This window comes from Mesoplodon mirus, assembly GCF_964341445.2.
Source record: "Mesoplodon mirus genome assembly, chromosome: 1".
Taxonomy (NCBI): Eukaryota; Metazoa; Chordata; class Mammalia; order Artiodactyla; family Ziphiidae; genus Mesoplodon; species Mesoplodon mirus.
Window position 1 is genome coordinate 8,257,716 of NC_138976.1, and position 18,973 is coordinate 8,276,688.

General features: G+C 57.2%; 1 protein-coding gene across 1 annotated transcript in view; it reads left to right on the top strand.

Moving 5' to 3' along the window:
* Positions 1-18,973, top strand: part of NIBAN2 (niban apoptosis regulator 2) — a 51,688-nt gene that overhangs the window by 23,297 nt on the left and 9,418 nt on the right. The window contains exons 2-5 of the mRNA XM_082613015.1: positions 8,014-8,144; positions 13,482-13,610; positions 15,343-15,448; positions 16,615-16,782. Of these exons, the coding sequence (XP_082469141.1) occupies positions 8,014-8,144; positions 13,482-13,610; positions 15,343-15,448; positions 16,615-16,782 (534 nt within the window). The remainder of the gene's footprint in view (positions 1-8,013; positions 8,145-13,481; positions 13,611-15,342; positions 15,449-16,614; positions 16,783-18,973) is intronic.

The following is an 18,973-nucleotide window of genomic DNA, read 5'->3' on the forward strand; positions in this document are numbered from 1 at the left end:
GGAGGGACCGGATGAGCCAGGGATGGGTCTGGCACAGTGCCCTCAGCTCGGGCCAATCCAGGGCCGGGACCAGCGTGAAGCCCCCATGGTTGGCACAGGGCTGATGTGATCTTGGCTGGAGAGCGTCCTCTTCGTCTTGGTGCCTTGTCAGTGTAGAGGGGGTCCCAGACCTGGGCTCAGATCCTGCCTCTGCTGCTTCCCGGCTGAGGGACTTGGCCGTTCTCTGGGGCTCCGTCTCCGCGCCTTAAACATTCCTCCAATTCAGACACTACCTGCCCCAGGGCTGAGTTGAGGACTGGGGGCGATGATCGAGGTAAGAGGCTTAGCACAGGTGTGGCGTGTGCTGGGCTTGGGAGGGCCATGAGAAGGCAAAGCATCTCCTTAGCTTGGCGCTGGAGGCTCTCGGAAGGTACCTTTCTGGGCCCTTTTCTCCGAGGACCTCTGCACTCCTTCCCCCCATCCTCAGCTCAGCAAGCCCCTTCTCTCTGAGCACAGTGGCCCCCAGAGTAACCAGGGGACTTCAGGCCACCTTGGGGCCTCCCCAGTTCTTGACCGGCCCCCGCTCTCTGAGTGCAGGAAGTACCGTGATCCGTAACTTGTCAGTTTGGAAAATCAGAGATGAACATTCTTCTGGCCGCCTTGCCCGCTGGTGGTGCTGGTCCTGGGGTTGGGCCGGGGCAGGCCAGGGTTTGCGCCACCTGTTTCAAGGGCCTCTCTCTGGGTTAGAGGAACCTTAGACAAGAGGCACTTTACAGGAGCCCCCATTTGCAGCATGCCTCCTCCTTGCCAGGGTGACGTGCATTATGCTAGTTAGCCACTGATCTTCTTAGAACCTGAGCAGGCAGATACTGTTGTGCCGTTTTGCAGAGGGGGAAACAGAGGCCCAGAGAGGGGAAGTACCTTGGCCAAGGTCACACAGCTAGTTGGTAGCAGAGCTGGAACTTGAGCCCAGAGCCTGAATGCCCAGTGGAGACGGTGCCGTGTTTGCAAGTGGGGGTGATGCTGGGTCTTGCTGCACCGCCCATCCCCAGTTCTTCTGTCCAGCCCGAGGGGGGGCTGTGGTCAGCTTCCACTCAGAGCTGACTCACGAGCAGCTCAGAAATGGTGCCGAGGGCTTCCCTGGCGGCACAGTGGTTGAGAATCCACCTGCCAATGCAGGGGACACGGGTTCGAGCCCTGGTCCGGGAAGATCCCACATGCCGCGGAGCAACTAAGCCCGTGCCCTACAACTACTGAGCCCGCGTGCCGCAACTACTGAAGCCCATGCGCCTAGAGCCCATGTTCCACAATGAGAGAAGCCACCGCAATGAGAAGCCTGCACACTGCAACGAAGGGTAGCGCCCGCTCGCCACAACTAGAGAAAGCCTGCGCGCAATAACAAAGACCCAACATGGCCAAAAAGAAATAAATAAAATAAATAAATTAAAAAAGAAAAAAAACAAGAAATGGTGCTGAGGCCAGCATCCCAGTCAGCTCCTGGGGTGAGCCCAGTACTGATTAGTTCATCTTTGAGATTTTAGATCAGCTGAGCCAATAGGGACCCACCCACCCATTTTGCAAGTAGGAAGATTGAGGTCCACAGAAGATTGACAAATGAGGACCCAGTAGGAGTGAAGTGTCCCTGCCAGCTCCGACCAGGTAGGGGCTGGAGAGCCCAGACTTCAGCCTTGGCTCTTAGCCACCAGCTGTTTGACCTTGGGAAAGTCATTTTGCCTTTCTGAACCTCGGTTTCCTCATCTGTAGAATGGGGATTGTAAAGCCTATGTTGCCTGCCTCTAGGGAACAGGCAGAGATCCAGCAAGAAAGTGTAGGGCAGAGCCTTGGAAATTGTGTTGGGAATGAAGAGGCTTTACGAGGTGGGGGAATGTGTAGGCTTTGATGTGAGACTAGGTTTGAAACCCACCTCTTTCCCCTTTTAGGCTGAGTGTCTTCTTTTTTGGCTGTGCTGCACTTACCGGATTTTAGTTCCCTAACTAGGGATCAAAGCAGGGCCCTCAGCAGTGAGAGTGTGGACTCCTAACCACTGGACTGCCAGGGAATTCCCTAGGCTAAGTGTCTTTCAGAAGGTCTCCAAGTCACCCTGAGCCTCAGTTTCCTTATCTATAAAGTGGGGGTGACAATCTATCAGCATTACCTGAGCTGTTGAACAGACACAAGTCCTCAGTGGAAAGGCACCCCAGTCAACTCTGGGAGTTAGTTCTGGGGGCAGAGTCAGGAAGACTGGCTGGTAAGGAGGTCCCTCTGGGTCACCCTCGATGGCCCCAAAGGGTACAGGCTTTGGAGACATGGTTCCAGTCATCTGGGGGCAGAGCCATCCTAAGAACCAGAGATACAGATGCAAGATCCCTTATTCAACCAGCTCAACAAAAGACTCCAAAACAGCCCCTAGGGCGGTGGGCAGGGAGAGAGAGCCAGAGAGAGTGAGAGAGAATGAGTGAGTGTGTGTGTGTGTGTCTGTGTGTATTTCACCCTGGCCTCCATGTCCTGGGCAGTGGCCTCTTCAAATCCGAGTGGAGCCCACTGCCTTCATGCTGCAGATGTTGCGTGGAGGTGGAGGCCCCGGGTGGGCAGTGGCTCCCTGAGGTCGCAGAGCACAGTGGTGGCTGCACACAGATTCCCAGAATTCATGTGCTGTCCTCTTGGTTTCATAAGGGTATCAGGACCCCCGCAGGTAGTCCCATGACAACCCCACGTAGGTGCTCAGGAGCTTTTGTTGACTGATGAGTGAGATGACTTTTCATGAGCTGTTAATCTTTCTGGACCTTGGTTTATACACCTGTAAATGGAGGGTTTACCTGTATTCACCTCGGGGCCATTTGAAGACGTACGTGTGTGTGTGTGTGTGTGTGTGTGTTGGGCCATGTGTCTGAGTGGGATGAGCTTACCTCCTAATTCTGCAGCTTATACTGGCAAAGGGGCACAAGAGGGGCCAGAGATCAGTTCTGGGCTCTCGCAGAGGCTGAAGATTATGCCAAGGGAGCCCCACCAGGGTCAGGTGGGAACCTGGGTTCCTGCATGGTCCTTGCACCGGTCCAGGTGTTCCCGCCCCCTTACCTTGCCTGTGCAGTTCCTTCCTCCTGGGGAGCGCTCCCTTTTTCAGGTCTTTGATGAAGACCTGCCGATCCTTATCATTATTATTATTTTGCAATTCTCCTCCTGCTTCTTTTAAAAAAAAGTCTTTATTGCATTTTTTCAAACTATGAAAGTTATGCCTGCTAATAAAACTTTCAAACAGGGGCTTCCCTGGTGGCACAGTGGTTGAGAGTCCTCCTGCCGATGCAGGGGACACGGGTTCGTGCCCCGGTCCGGGAAGATCCCACATGCGCTGAGCGGCTGGACCCGTGAGCCATGGCCGCTGAGCCTGCGCGTCCGGAGCCTGTGCTCCACAACGGGAGAGGCCACATCAGTGAGAGGCCCGCGTACCACCAAAAAAAGACAAAAAAACTTTCAAACAGTCCTTACTATTGTTACAAGCTGAGCATGATGGTTGTGATTAGTAGTAACATTTATGGAGGTCCTGAACTGGACCCACCAGTTATGCCCATTTTACAGATGGGGAACTTGAGGTTCTGAGAGAGCTAGGCAGCTTGTGGGGCTGGGTCTTCAGAACTGGGATTCTGACCTCACAGTGCCTGGGGCTGGAGGGCAGGCTCCGTCAGTACCCACCTACCTTCTTATCCTAGAGCATCTGGGTCTGAGTGCAGGAAAGGAGGGAGGATGTGTGACAAAGTGTGGAGGGTGGGTGAGGCCGGCGCTCATCCTCAGACTGCTCCAGCCCAGCATCTCTCCGTAGCTCCCAGCAGCAACTGCATCGCTCCAACTAGCCAGGGCCTCCCAGTTCCCGGGCCAGGGACCCCTGTGGTCGGCCCTGCCTCTGGACATGGGCCACAACCTACTTATCCTCTGCCCGCTGCGAGGAGGGATGCCCTGTGGGGCCCTGTGGACAGTGGTCAGAGCCGGGACCAGGAGGGGGTCAGCAGGCTGTGACTAGAACCCCGACTGCCTTGGTCTGGCTCTGTGGCCTCAGGTGAGCCCCTCACCCTCTCTGGCTCACAGTCCCCTTTGGGCTGATGAGGCCCCAAATCCCTGGCATGTGGTGTCTCCCGAAGCCTTGGGAAGAGGCAGGAAGAGCTGGTACAGGTAGGTGTGGAGGAGAGAGGGGTACCTGAGGCCTCGGGGACCCCCCGTGGACACCCAGGCAGGGCCGCGTGGTGAGATTTGAGTCAATAAACCCCTCTGGCAGCTCCAGGGAGATCGCCGCTGCAGGGTGGCAAGGAGGGAGAGAGTGGGGTGCTGAGCAGGCCTTGCAGGGAGGGGGCTGCCTGGGCCGTGGCCCCCGAGCTCAGCAGGCAGGAGCTGCCTCTCCAGGGCTGCAGTGCCACCTGCACCCTCCTCCGCGGCGTCCGGCCAGAGAGGCTGCTGGGGACTCTGTTCGGGGCTCCTCCTCTGGGAGCCCTTTGCTCCTGGAGGGGACTGGACCCCCTCCCCCACCTGCCTCTCCGAGGGCTTTCCAGCCCTGACCCCTAGGCCCCCCTGCACAGCCCCCCGAGTCCTCATCCTCTGTCTTCCTGTGGCACTTCCTCTGTACCAGCACGTGGCAGTTCCTCCCAAGTTGTCTTAGGACATCTCTCAAGAATGTGCTCCGGGCTGCCAAGAAGCCATCCCGTGGCCCTCTTCCCTCACCGTCTTCCCTTTCCAGCATTCTCTCTGCTGCCAAACCTCAGCTGAGCTACCCAGTTCCCTGGCGCTGCCGGGACCCTCCTCCTATAGCCCCTAATCTCTCAGCCGGCGCGCGGGCGGCAGCGTCCGCAACCCCTGGGGCGTGGCGTGGAGTGGGCACTCAGGAACCGCTTGCTGAGTGGGCAGCCCCCTTGCTCAGCCCCTGTCTGTGCCAGGCCCGCCCTCCCGGGCTTTGCACTCAGTCCTTAGATAGAGGCCAGCCTCCCTCCCTATCCCAATCCATTCGGCTCCCAGGTTGGAGAGCAGATTTGGGTACTGAGAGACCCCACACTGTCTGATCTGTTTGGTTCTGGAATCTCAGGTAGCAAAGAGTTTATCTGAAAGCAGGTCCAGGTCTATACGGCTCTCGAGTTTGGGTAGCAAGGCGTGCCTGGGATGGCGGTCGGCTGAAATCAGGGCTGCCGCAGTCTGTCTGTGGGTGCAGCGCCCACAGGGCTGACTTCTCGTTTCCTACTCCTTCGAGTGAGGCAACCCATATTTCTGCCTGTACCCTCTCCCCGCCTCCACCCTCTGCCGGGTGACTTCTCCTCTCCCACTCCTTGCGCCCTCTACTCCTGGACCCTGGTCCCACAGCACCCCTTGGCTAACTCTTCTGCAGCCCAGCGTGAGAGGTCAAGGATGAATTTCCTTCTTGCCTGCTACTTTGCCCCTCTCAGCCTGGATGCATCAGGCCTGTCCGTCTCACCTTCGTTTTCTGTCTCCATCTGGGTCACCTCGTTCTCTGTTTCACTTCCTCGGCCTCCCCTGGCTTCCTCTTCAACCCACAGCCCTGCCCAACGTGGGCCTTGGTGTGCCCCTCGACGGGGCGATGCCTGGGCCTTCTGGCTGGGCCCTCCCCTGCCAGGACGTGATGCCTGGGCTTCGCTGACCCGGCAGCTGAGAACATGCTGTGAGTCGGACAGACCTGGGTTTGAGTGCCGACACAGGATGGCAGCTTCCTCCCGGGCCTGGCTTCCCATGCATCAGGGCATATTCTAGTCCTTCTGGAAATAACGCTGTGTCTGAGGCTGGGTGCATCAGGGCTGAGTCAGGCATCCTAGAGCTGTTGCTGAAGGACCCTTGAGATCCGAGGGCCAAGCCTCCCCATCCTGCATGCTGGGAGAGTGCCCATTGGCTGTCCGGCTGTTTGTGGCAGAGCTGGGGCAAAACCCTGGGCTGGAGGCTGAGAACCTGGCTCTCCAGTGCTGGGTCTGCAAGCCTCCTCATCCTTAAAATGGGAAAACAATAGCACTGACTCCCTAGGGTTTTTGTGAAGATGCTTTGAGATCCTGCATGTGAAACTTGCCCACCCACTGGCTTGGGTTAGCACTCAATAAAAGGGAGCGATTATGATGACGATTACAATATTGTTGTTGTCTACGGTCCTGTTTTCTCTGTTTGGCTCCAGTGCATTACCTCGTCTTCCCCACCCCCCCCAACCCCCAGCCCGCCTCATCATTTTTCAAAACAATTCGCGTGGTGTTTGAGAGAGTTCTGGTGGTTTATAGTTTTTAAGAAATTCAAAGCATTCAAAAGCTTTGAATTCAAAGCAAATTCCTCATTTGTTCTCCCCTCCCTCCCCCCAAACAGAATCTGAACAGACATGAGCTCATTCCAGGAAAAGGGGGCACAGGCCTGTGGAGAGGGACCCACAGGCTGAGCCGCCTCTGGAAGGAATGGAGGGGGTGGGCCTGCCCGAGACCCTAGGTGTGGGATGTGGCACCTGCTCTCAGCCTTCCTCCGCAGCCACCACCTCCTGGCTGGGCCCCAGGACTGCATTCCAGTTTTGCCACTCAACTAGCTGTGTGACCTTGTGCCAGTGACTTAACCTCTCTGAGTCTCGGTGTCCTCTGTAACTTGGGATAACACCAGCTGTACCCCGTAGAGCTGTTGAGAGGATTAAATGAAATGCTGTCCTGGCTGGGTGCCCTCGGTATCCAGAGGCCACCCATGGGAGGGGCGGCGTCACATCAGCCCCTTCTCCTCTGAGAAAGGAACAGGTCTTTCGAACCTGGAATCCAAGACTGTCCAAGGTGGTAGGGCCCGTCCATTATCGAGTCGGGTCCTCACAGTGTGCAGGGGGAAACTGAGGCCCAGAGAGGGGAGCCGCACAGTGGGTCAGCACGAACCCCAGGTCAGGACTCGAGCTGCAGCTACTCAGGACCGGCAAGCCTTGCCCAAGGAGAAGGCGCCCTCAGCGTGGGTTACAGCCCTCTCTGGATCTCAGTTTCTTCATCTGTAAATGGGGACGCCCAGGCAGCATGTGCTGGCCTGCTCTGGCGCCCCAGTACTCTCCTTCTCTGTTCAGAAACTGCTTTAGCCGAAGAGAGAAGCAAACAGCCAGTGAAAGCAAAGGGGTTGTTAACTTGGTAGATGAGTTGATTTTAGAATGTTTATTTTTTTATTGTGAAAAGAATCATGCTCATAAAATAGTTGAAATGCTATACAAGTGAATAAAGCAGAAAATGAAATTTGTTCTCTGCTTCTCATTCCCACACCCGGATGCGCCGCCCTTAACCGCCTGGAGTGCTGCCTTCTGGGACCTCTTTCTGGAGGTCTCCAAGCATAAATAACTCATCCGCACATACAGGAATAATTTTAAATGAGATGATGTTCAGTGTGGGATTCTGTAGCACTGTTTTCTTTACGTGGCAGAGTACGGACACCTTCCCTTTGCTGGTACCTGTACTTAGGTCCCCTTCATCTTCTGACCGTCCTGGGTGAACTGCTAGGTATTGAATCATTCCCCGCGTGCACACTTGGCTTGTTTCTGGTGATTTCTGGTGCATAGATGCCTGCTGTCCTTGTGTGAGTTCTGTGGGCTGGGTTCCTACAGGAGCAAGTACGGCATCAAAGGGCACCCATGCACCCTTGGAACTGTGCACGCAGCTGTGGTCCCCCTCCAAAAAGACCGTCCCAACTCCCCACTGCCCCAGATCTGGTTAAGGTGCCTGTTCTCGTCCTGGCTGGTCCTGGCTGGTCTGACAGGGGAAAACGGAATCTTGGTTCCGCTTGCGTTTGTTCGCTGGCTGGTGAGGCCAAGCGTCTTTTCACATGTCTGTTGGTTTCTCGTGTCTTTGGTGGTTTCTCTGTCAGGGTCATTGCCCCTTTCCCCACCCAGAAGCTCACCCACGTGTGTGTGGGAAATGCACCACCCCTACCAGGAATGCAGTGCAGATGCGGACAATTTTATGAACTGGGATTTGGGACAAGGTGGGTGGCCCTCCCTGGGGCAGGGTTGCTGCCCGGAAACAACTGCACCAACCTCATGGCCCCTTTGTCCCTCCCTTTCAGAGAAAACCGGGAAGATCCTGACAGAGTTCCTCCGCTTCTACGAGGACCAGTATGGTGTGGCCCTCTTCAACAGCATGCGACATGAGATCGAGGGCACCGGGGCACCACAGGCCCAGCTGCTCTGGCGCAAGGTGAGAGGTGCTGGGCCAGGGGCAGGGCGGCCTCCGTGGCCTCGGTTTCCCGTTGTTGCTGGGTGGTCTCTAAGGGCCGCACCCGGCTTCTGAATAGGCAGGTGACCTGGTGGTGGTGTCGAGGCCCCTTCAGCACCGTGGGCAACTCCCCCGGGCCAGCCCCTCTGTCAGCAGAGCTGGGGCTCTGAGTCATCTTGACAGGCCTGGTCCAAGCCCAGCTCCTTCTCTTACGCTCTGTGTGCCCGCGAGCTATTACCTCCCCTGTGGAGCCTCATGTACTCATCTGTAAACCCGGATGAGCACACCTCCCGAACCTGGTGGCTGTGAGGATTAGAGGTTTGTCTGCTGGGCGCCTGGGGCTGGGCGGGTGCTGGCTGACACTCATCATCCCTGGCCTTGTCATTATCCTATTATCAGTGGTAGGATTATGTTTGCACCGTAAATATTTGTCCAGTGAGGACTGGAAGCTGCCTGGCTCCAGCCTGGGGGTCAGCATGGGCCGGACAAGGTGGAGAGCCTCCTGGGGAGGGGATCCTGTGGTCGGCCCTGGCATGGGGCTGGGGGTGGGAGTGGTGCCGAGGAAGTGAGGGACTAGCCGGGGCACTGGTGGGGCTCAGGGTTCCCAGCTGGAAGCCGCCAGGCCTGGGTCTGAGCACTTGGGGTGAGAGGCCAACCCTTGCTCCTCTGGGGGTGCTGCAGGGGCCCTGTGTCAGCCCGGGGAAGTCCTGTTTGAGGGCACTGCATGTCCCATTACTTGGGTCATTCCCTTTCAGTGACCTTCACCCTCTGCCCACTGGATGTCCGGGCAGGTGGCAGAGGGAGGGGTGATGAGGAGGAGGGGTGCCAGCCCCCCTCCTCTGCAGGTGGCCCGGCCCTGGAGTGGCTGAGTGGCAGCCCAGAGGCTACTTATTCCTGGCTGGTGGTCCCTGGCAGAGCGCCCAGCAGCTTCTCTCTGGGGATCAGACTGGTCAGCCAGCCAACCCCAGTGCCTGGGGCTCGGGGCATTCGTGGCTGAATTCCATGGTTGGTGGGCTGTGAAGTCACCCTTGCTCACCTCGCCACAGCTTCCTCCCCCAGTCCTGTCGCCTTCATTGGGGCTGCCCGGGTCATCCTGTGATCAGGCTTCAAGGGGCCGGGGGCAGTGCCATAGCTGAGGGATGGAGGCTGGAACCCCGTGGTCTGGTGGGAAAGAACTCGGGGGGCCTTGGGTTCAAATCCTCTTATTAACTGGTGGCCGGGGCCATTGATGTAAGCTTCAAGGCTGTTTCCTCATCTGCCACATGGGTACCTCCTGCACAGAGGAGGATGAGGATTCAGTGAGAGAACAAATGGGGGTGTGAGTCCCCACTTGCTGGGTAACCTTGCTGAGCCTGTTTTTCTGTCTGTGAAATGGTGCCCAGAGGGAAGAGTCATGGGCCAGAGGAGAGAACAGCTTTGTGGAGGGGGTGGGCATCACGTGGTGCTCTGAAGGCTAGGTGGGATTCGGATTATTGGGAAGGCGTCTCTGGAAGGGGGAACGGTGTGGGCAGGGGCGTGGGCACAGCGGGGTGTGCAGGGGGCGACAGGAGGGGGCAGAGCAGAGGAAGAGCCCGCAGAGGCCCCTGGGAGTTGTTTCATTCCACTCCCCACCCTCCCCCCAAAACCAAGTGCCTAAAGATGCGCCTGTGTATCACGAGACCAAAGGGGTGGGAGCTGGTATCACTTGACCAGGCTTTGAGGATTTGTTACCCTTTGGTGTCATCTCAGCAGGAGGAACAGCTGGAGGCGTCCAGTCAGTGGAGTGGGAGCGCTGCCACTGAGACTAAAGGATTCCGCCGAGAGACAGGCCCCCTACTCGGGACACACACTGACTGTGACGGGTCAGGTGCTGGGGCCACGCTGCCCGTGCTGCCCCCAGACACTCAGGGAGACAGTAAACAGCCCTTTACACGATAAAGTGGGCGCTGTGAAGGAGACGACAGGGTGGACTCAGACAGTGGGGCCTGAGTTGTCTGGGTGGCCCAAGAGGGCTTCCTGGAGGAAGGGCCATCTCAGTGCAAGACCTGATGGGAGAAGGAATATCAGACCACGGGAATGGCACGTGCAGAGGCCCGAAGCTGAGCCTTTAAATGGCTGGCCCAGGGTGGTGGAAACAGGACTCAAGCCAGGTTCCAGATTCCTGACCAAAGTCTCTTTCTGTCTTGACCCCCAGCCTGCCTGGGGTGGAGGGGAGGTCAAGGCTGTGTGTCAGAGCCTCTCAGAGCGTCACACCTCCCTTTGATTTGGGGCCCAGAAAAGACTGTCTGGTCTCCTGATGTCATGGCACCCTCCCGACCCTTTGACAGCAGATGTGGCCTGGCCTGGGTATCTGGCAGGAGCACACCTGTGTAATAGGGAAGATGGCCTTGGACCCAGCCCAGGTGAGCTGCTTCCAGTGGGCAGAACTGGAATGGCTCCCCTATTTGGAAGGAAATGTCACAGGCAACCTGGGTCCCAATAAGCTAAGACAGAAATGGGGTTCCCTGATGGCTAAGCACTTACTCTGCATAAGAAACGCCTTTAACACCCACAAGGTTGAGTATTGGTGGTAAGAAAAACAGAAGTAACATGTAAGCAGGAAGAGTAAGATGAAATCACCCACAGTCCCTGAAAAGGAGGAATCTTTGGTCCCATTTTGTCATTCAGTAAACTGACCATCGTGAGGCTAAGTCATGATAACAATATAATACTAGAAATCATCATCATCATCACATAAATTGTTTTTGGTAGAAATAATAATACAGGGACTTCCCTGGCGGTCCAGTGGTTAAGACTCTGTGCTCCCAATGCAGGGGACATGGGTTCGATCCCTGGTCAGGGAAGTAAGATCCCACAGACTGCAAGGTGTGGCAAATAAATAAATCAATAAGTAAGGAAATAAATGACCTTTCCTCTTAAAAAAAAAAGAAATAATAATACAATAAATAACAGTACAATTAATAATAATACAAGTAATAGTAATAATAAAAACAGCTGTCCTTTTGTGTGGGCCACTGCTCATACAGCCAGTACGACACTGCTCATAGGGATTGTGATTTAGTGCCGTCCCCATCCCACATGTGGACACAGGCTTGGACAGGTGGAGTCACCTGTCTGGGCTCCCGTGCTGTGGGCCGGGGAGCTGGGACTGGAACTCGGGCTGTCAGAGCCTGGGGACTGTGCTCTAACCATTCACCATTTACCAAAGATGCCCATCGTGGCATCAGAGCTTTGCAGAGTCCAAAATATTTGGCCTGGGCTGTCGGGTTCCGTTTCGTTTCCTGCAAACCTTCCAGTGGATATGTGACTCTGCCATTTGAAAGTCTTAAAAATAAAACCCAGGGCCTCCCTGGTGGCGCAGTGGTTGAGAGTCCGCCTGCCGATGCAGGGGATACGGGTTCGTGCCCCGGTCTGGGAGGATCCCATATGCCGCGGAGCGGCTGGGCCCGTGAGCCATGGCCGCTGGGCCTGCGCATCCGGAGCCTGTGCTCCGCAACGGGAGAGGCCACAACAGTGAGAGGCCCGTGTACCGCAAAAATAAATAAATAAATAAATAAATAAAACCCAAACCCACACCACCTACCCATTACAGGCTGTCCCAGGATCTAGGGGTGGACTTGGGGGCTCTGCTGAGCCCCACTCGCCCGGGCAGGCCCACCTGGGTGGTGAGCTTGTGCCCTCAGCCTCCCACTGCCCAAGCCTGGGCTCCGGCTCTAAGCAGAGAGGAGGACTGCAGACCAGGGGCCTGGGGGTGGGAGTGAGGGTCTGACCAGGGTGTCGGGAGAGCTCTGTCTGCTCTTTCCTTTCTAGGAGAGATGGGGATTCGAGAGTAGGCCCCAGTCTAAATATAGACCACTGAGCCCAGCTCTGTGACTTGGGCAAAGCCCACTGTGTGTGTGTGTGTGGGGGGAGGTGCATGGTAGGGGTAACCGTTTTCTTTTCCTGTAAATATTTTTATCCCTGGGTAGGAAGCAGTCTTCGGGGGCCTATTGTTTGAGCACAATAGGCCCTCATTTTCCAAGAATGTTTTGGCATTTCCCCTTGAGGAGTTGCTGGGGAGAGGAGGCTGCGTGTGAAGCGAGAGGGCTGGGGGGTGAGGATGCCTGGGGAGGGGCCGCTCACCTCTGACTCCAGCTGCGGGGCAGGCCCAGAAGCAGAGCGAGGAAGCTAGGAAGGGTTAGGCACCATTAAGACCATATCAGTACTTTCTCCCTTTATTACACATGATGCATGTTTCTTTTTGCAGAAGGCGCCGTATTTGTTGTAGAACAGATAGACGCTGCTGAGAAACAGGAACATTTGACTCCCCGAGCTCCTCCCATCCAGGAGGAGGGCTGCTCCCTTGTGGCCTTTGTCTCTCCTTTCCTGAAGCTTCCCAGTGCGGGTCTGCTCAGGAAGCACTCGCTCCAGAACGGCCACCCCTACCCCTCCTGAAGCAAGTCACCCTTCCCCCTCCCCGAATAAGTCAGCCTGAGGAGCTGGACAATGACACTGACAGTAACCCCAATAGCGGTCGTGGTGGCTCCGCCTATCGCACTGCCTGCCGGGTGCCGACTGCCTGCGTGATCTTTGCACAGAATCCTCGAGATACCTCGGTGAAGTCGGTGCTGTCACTGTCCCATTTGACAGATGAGGAAACTGAGGCTCAGAGAAGTGATGTGACAGGGCTGAAGTCACACTGAGTCAGCGGTCGAGTCAAAGCTAGGGCTTTGCAGGAAGGTCTGGGCGTTTCTGCTGCCCACACTGGCCACTAGTCTGCCAGGATGCTGGTCAGACGGCAACCCTCCAGGCTGAGGTCCCCTCCTCCCCCACCCAGATTCATGGAGACCATCTTGTCGGCCGTCAGAGCTGGGGAGGCTCTATGGAGCCACCGTGGTCGTTTTTGTTGCCCCAAGGGGAAACAGGCCCAGAGCTGGAAAGAGATTTGCCCAGGTGCTGGGGCCTTACCGGTGCTGGCCTGTGGGCGTGTCCCCTCCGGCTGGAGTGACTGTCGCACACCCACACTGCAGTGGGGGTGGATGGGGAAGCAGCCTGCCTCGTGCTCTAGAGACCTGTCCTGAGGCAGCCATGTCTGCCTAGGGCCAGGATGGGGTGGGATTCTGTCTGGGCCCGGTATTGTGGTGCCCGGCCTGGGTTCAAGTCCTGGCATCACCTCTGATCCTCCTGGACCCCAGGGGCCCCCCTTCACTGCCCTGAGCCTCACTTTCCTCCTCTGCCAAGTGCGTGACGTGCAGCCCTACCTCGGGAGCCTTGGTGACGTCAGGATGGAGGCCGTGCTCACCTTCTTGGAGGACCCCATTCCCGTGCTGGGTCTCACTTCCTGCCCTTTCCCTCCTGTAGGTGCCCTTGGATGAGCGCATCATCTTCTCGGGGAACCTCTTCCAGTACCAGGAGGACAGCAAGAAGTGGAGGAACCGCTTCAGCCTCGTGCCGCACAACTACGGGCTGGTGCTCTACGAGAACAAAGTGGTGAGGCCCCGGCCCGTCCCAGCTGTGGGTGCCCCGCGGAGCCCCCCGCTTCTCCCAGGCCTGGCCAGGCCGCTTCTTCCCCTTCTCCGCAGCTTCCCCCGCTTGCCGTCTTCTACACTAGTTGATGCTGCACGCCCCCCATTCCTAAGCCTGAGACTCCGTACCTCCACCCGCATCCCTCCCCTCCTCCCCGCGCTGGCTGTTGCCACGCCCACAGCAGAACCTCAGCAGCCTCCCCCCCACCCCTTCCGGCCTCCCCATACCTTGCTGTGCTGCGTGCCCTCTCTAAGTGGCATTTCATCCATCCAGGCACCCAGCTCTCCGGGGTCCCCTTTCACTCTGCCTCTCCCCCCATCGGCCACTCGTCGCTGGCTCCTGCCCACCCCCGAGGCCCTCCAAACCTCTCCATTTCCAGCGCCCTCCTCCCCCTCAGCCACCTTCCTGCCCTGGGCTTCCTGCTGCTCCCCAGCCCCTCCCTTCCTTGCTCTTCAACAGCAGCAGCTAACTGGCCGTTCCCTGCCTCAGAGGACCCCTGGGTGGTGGTCCTATCTGTTTCCTTCCTGATTGCCCCCCACCCTTGCAACTCTGTGGCCTGCAGTGGGGGGATGTCCTTCGATTGTTCCTTTGCTTTGGGCCCTTAGGGAAGCCCCACCTGGCTGAGCCGCAGACCCTTCTACCAAACATTTCTGCGGAACAGCCGAAGGACAGGCTTGAGTGCCCTCTGTTTTGAGGGATGCACCAGACTCACCGGGAGGGCTTGTTAAAAAGCAGGTTGCTGGGCCTACCCTGAGTTTGATTCAGGTCTGGAGGGGGACCAAGAATATGCATTTCTGACAAGTTCCAGGGTGATGCTGACGCTGCTAATCAGGGACCACGCTTTGAAAATCATTGCCCCGGAGGTTCCAGCCGCTCTTAAGAAATGTGTTGAGTAGTGTGACACCTAGTGGCTGAGTGCAGCATGGCAGCCCTGCTGTATGAGCTCCTACGTCAGAACTATTTTTTCCCCCCACTGGTGTGAGAAAGCAGCGCCCAATCCTCATTCTCCTCCCAAGGGGACTTAGGAAGTTAGTGGACAGTTCAGGGAAATGGTCAAAGACCCTGGGCTCTAGGGGCTGACAGATCAGGTTCGCGTGCAGGTTGGCTACCTTACCAGCGATGTGAACTTGGGGTTAGTGATGGTCCCCACCTCTGGCTTGTGAGAATTCTGTGAAATGAAGCATGCAGAGACCGTAGCACGGTGCCTGATATGTAACGAGCACTTGGCTAGTGGTAGCTGCTGCTCGTAGAGACCGTAGGTGCAGTGGTGATAATAATAACAGTCACCTCAGCAGTGCTCCCTGACCTTTGCTGTGCCAGGCACTGTGCTATACGTTGTGTGGATTATCTCACTGGGTCCTCGTGCAGCCCTGTGAGGTAGGAACTGTTATTACACTGGTTTTATGGATGAGGAAACTAAAGCAAAGGAGGTGCTTATCCTTGGCATCACACAGACGGTACTCAGTGGAGTCAGGATTTGAGCCCAGACCCTGGGTCCAGGTCGCTACGCCATGTTGCGTCTAGTCATGGTGGTGGTCAGACTCCTCTCTCTCCCCCTCCTCCCCTTCTTCCTTCTCCTCTTCCCTGACTTGGGCAGGCAACACTGAGTGGGGCCCTGGAGCCAGGGATGGAGACGGGGTTTGGGCTTGGCCATGCACGTAACCCCCAGGGACCATCTCTCTTGCCCCCTCCTCAGGCTTATGAGCGGCAGGTCCCACCCCGAGCCGTCATCAACAGTGCGGGCTACAAAATTCTCACCTCCTTGGACCAGTACCTGGAGCTGGTTGGCAACTCCTTACCAGGTAAAGGACCACCCATCCCAGGCGAAGCACCCAGGGATTTGGCCAGGGGACAGGGCGCCCCTAATCCTGGAGCTCCAGGCTCCACATCTGCAGGAAGACCAGCTGGGTCTAGAGCTAGCAGCAAGTGCCCAGCACAACCTGAGCCTCCAAGGGGAGGCCTGAGAGGGGTTTTCCTGTGGCCACGCAGTGAACTGGGTTGCCCCACCCGAGCCCCTGCTTCCTGAGCCTGGCGATCACAGCTGTGCAGGGGGACCTCTCTCTACCCTGCCTCTTCCCTGGGTCCCTGAGAGGCTTCCAGGTGCCCCAATTTGTAAACTGCTGAGCCAGTACTGCATTTGTAAGGAGCTATCCTAGGCGACCCCACCCCATCAGAGACACCCAGCAACCTTGTGGGAGAACATCTGCCTCTTAGATGATCCCAGGGAGACCAAGGGGTAAGGGAGATGCTGGCCTTGTGGGGGCAGCTTTTACCCTTGTGTGGGGCTTGGTGGTTGAGGGCTCAGCTGGAGTCTGGCTTTCCTGGCTTCCAGCCCCTGCACTGAGAGGGCTGACCTTGGGGTGTTATGTAGACCCCATGAGGTGCTGTGTGTGCTGAGCCGAGTGCAGGGACCCAGAGCCAGGGCCCAGAGAAGAACTGCCATTGTCCTGTTATTAACAGGAGTGGCAAGGTCACAGCCCAGGACCACTTATCTCGCTGGATCTCGAATATCCATGCAGACAAAATAGAGAAAAATCCCCTTTTATTTATTCTCTATCTCCCACACCCATACCTCCCTCCCGCCTTGGACATTTAAGCCACACTTTGGCCTCTGCTGCTGAAATTTGAAGGGAAACCCAAGAAGGTAATGCTTGGCCTTTGACCCTGAGGGCTCTGACCCTGTGTTATTTGTGCCTCATGCACAGAGTTTAAAACCTGACCCCAGGGCGGTGGCTGCATTACCAGCTCTGAGAAATGGTGCTGGGCGAGTCTGACATTCCTTTAGCCAGGCTGTGGAGCAAGAGAGAAGGAAGTGGCCTCTCCACTGGCTCTCTGGTCACCCCGGGACAGGCCAGCTCTCTCTGGACCTGAGCCTGCCCCTCATGGTAGGGCGAGGGGTCAGCTGCTGGCGTCCTCTGGCCGAGGGAAGCCCCAGAGGGCAGCTGTTCAGAGGGCACTGTCTCCACAGGGACCACATCAAAATCAGGCAGTGCCCCCGTCCTCAAGTGCCCCACGCAGTTCCCGCTCATCCTCTGGCATCCTTCTGCGCGTCACTACTACTTCTGCATGATGACGGAAGCTGAGCAGGACAAGTGGCAGGCTGTCCTGCAGGACTGCGTCCGGCACTGCAACAATGGTGAGCCGCCTGTAGGCACCAGGAGCTGGGAGCGGGGTTACCTGGATTATGTGCTGAATGGTGACACCTAGTGGCCGAGTGCGGTGTGGCCGCCCTGCTCTATGAGCTGTTCTGCTTTTCCGTCTGGGGTTGTTAGAAACCACTGTCATGCTGGCCCTTCACCTTCTTCCTTGACGAAAACAGTTCTGTGATGCTCTGAAAAAAATTTTGGGATATTGTTCTCAGAGGGATGCAGTTGTTGAGCCCTTGGGTCACAAAGTAAAAATCCTGGGCTTCCCTGGTGGGGCAGTGGTTGAGAGACCGCCTGCCGATGCAGGGGACGTGGGTTCGTGCCCCGGTCCAGGAAGATCCCACGTGCCGTGGAGCGACTGGGCCCGTGAGCCATGGCCGCTGGGCCTGCGCGTCCGGAGCCTGTGCTCCGCAACGGGAGAGGCCACAACAGTGAGAGGCCCACGTAACGCAAAAAAAAAAAAAAAAAAATTCCTGATTCTGCCACTTTCCAGCAACAGGACCTTAGGAGGCCAACTTACCTTTTGAAGCCTCTTTAAAATGGGGATAATAATCTCTCCTGTGTCTCAGAGGGTTTGTGAGGATTCACAGTGAGAATCCACTCAATGCTTGGTAAAGATTTTTTTATGGTATCGTTTCTTTCTTATCAGTAACCTGTACCATAGTGTGGGAAGTTCCCTTCCTCCCTCAGGGCCTCATTGTCCTCATCTGTAAAGTTACAAGGTCTCTTCCAGTTCACTCATTCATTTAACAAACCTTTTTTTTTTTTTTTTTTTTTTTTTTTTTTGCGGTACGAGGGCCTCTCACTGCTGTGGCCTCTCCCGTTGCGGAGCACAGGCTCCGGACGCGCAGGCTCAGCGGCCATGGCTCACGGGCCCAGCCGCTCTGTGGCACGTGGGATCTTCCTGGACTGGGGCACGAACCCACGTCCCCTGCATCGGCAGGTGGACTCTCAACCACTGCGCCACCAGGGAAGCCCTAACAAACCTTTTAATGTCTCTGAGCCAGACCCAGGGCTGGGCACTGAGGATGCAACAAGGAAGCAAGACATGGTCCCTGTCCCCGTGCTGCCGGCAGCCTGGTAGGGAGACAGATGTTAAACAGATGAGGACACCAGGGGGTGATGAGTCACAGCTGTGCTGGGTGCTGGGTGGGAGCCGCCTGGGGAACCTGGAGTGTGTGTATGTATTGGGGGGTGCTGATCCTGTGTGTGGGGTGGGGTAGATCAGGGTGGCTTCCTTGAAGAGGCTTCCTGAGACCTGGAGGATGAATAGTTCTAGAGCAGAGGGAGGTGAGTTCCAGACGGCGGTCGTAGTAAGCATGAAGGAGGCCCGGGGTGTGGGCAGTTTAGAGGAGGCTGCACAGGCCCTGAAGTGGGGAGGGGGTGCCTGGAAATGGGCCCGGAGGGGGCAGTGGGGTCAGGTCTGGAGGGCCTTGTAGGGCTTTAAGGAGTTTGATCAGAAAGGCCTGTGATTGTCTCTCAGCTGGGGGGTGGGGCATGAGGGGCTTTCTGCCCTTATGGGAGGAGCAACCCCATCCTGGACCCTGAAATTCCTTCCCGGTGACCTGGCCTCCGGGCAGCAGAGGGAGGCCGCTGCTCCCGCCCTGCCCTACTCTCCCTGCCCAGCATGCCTTGGGCGCAGCTCCACCCGCTGGATGGACAGTGGGCACCCACGCCTGGAGGCGGCTGTGCAGTGACTCGGCTCACCCAACCTGTCCCCTGTCCTCTCTGCTCTCCAGGGCTGTCTCTGCCCCGGCTGGAATCTGCCGGGCGGCAGGAACCAGGTCTTCAGTCAGGCCAGCCCCTGCCGCCCACAAAGAGCCTCCTGTTCCCAGGTCCCCGGGGGCTGCGGGGCCAGGACTGGGCTGAGGAGATCTGGGCTCTGGCTGCCTGGCCTGGGGCACCGTCCCTCCTCCTCCTGCCCTCCTCCTCTTCCTCCTCCCCCTCCCTGGCCCAGCTCCTCCCTCTGAAGGTTTCCAAGGCTAATGGCAGACCTGGCCAGGTGACCCCAGGCCAGGCCAGGTGGGGACAGACCAGGTGGGGAAGAGCCACCGCTCGGTTCCCCATGCGCACAATGGCAGTTGTGATAAACTTTGCTGGATCGTGGGGACGAATACATGAGCTGGGTTGGATAGAGCTCTTGGCCCCGTGCCTAGCACATAGCGAGCGCTCAGCCAGGAG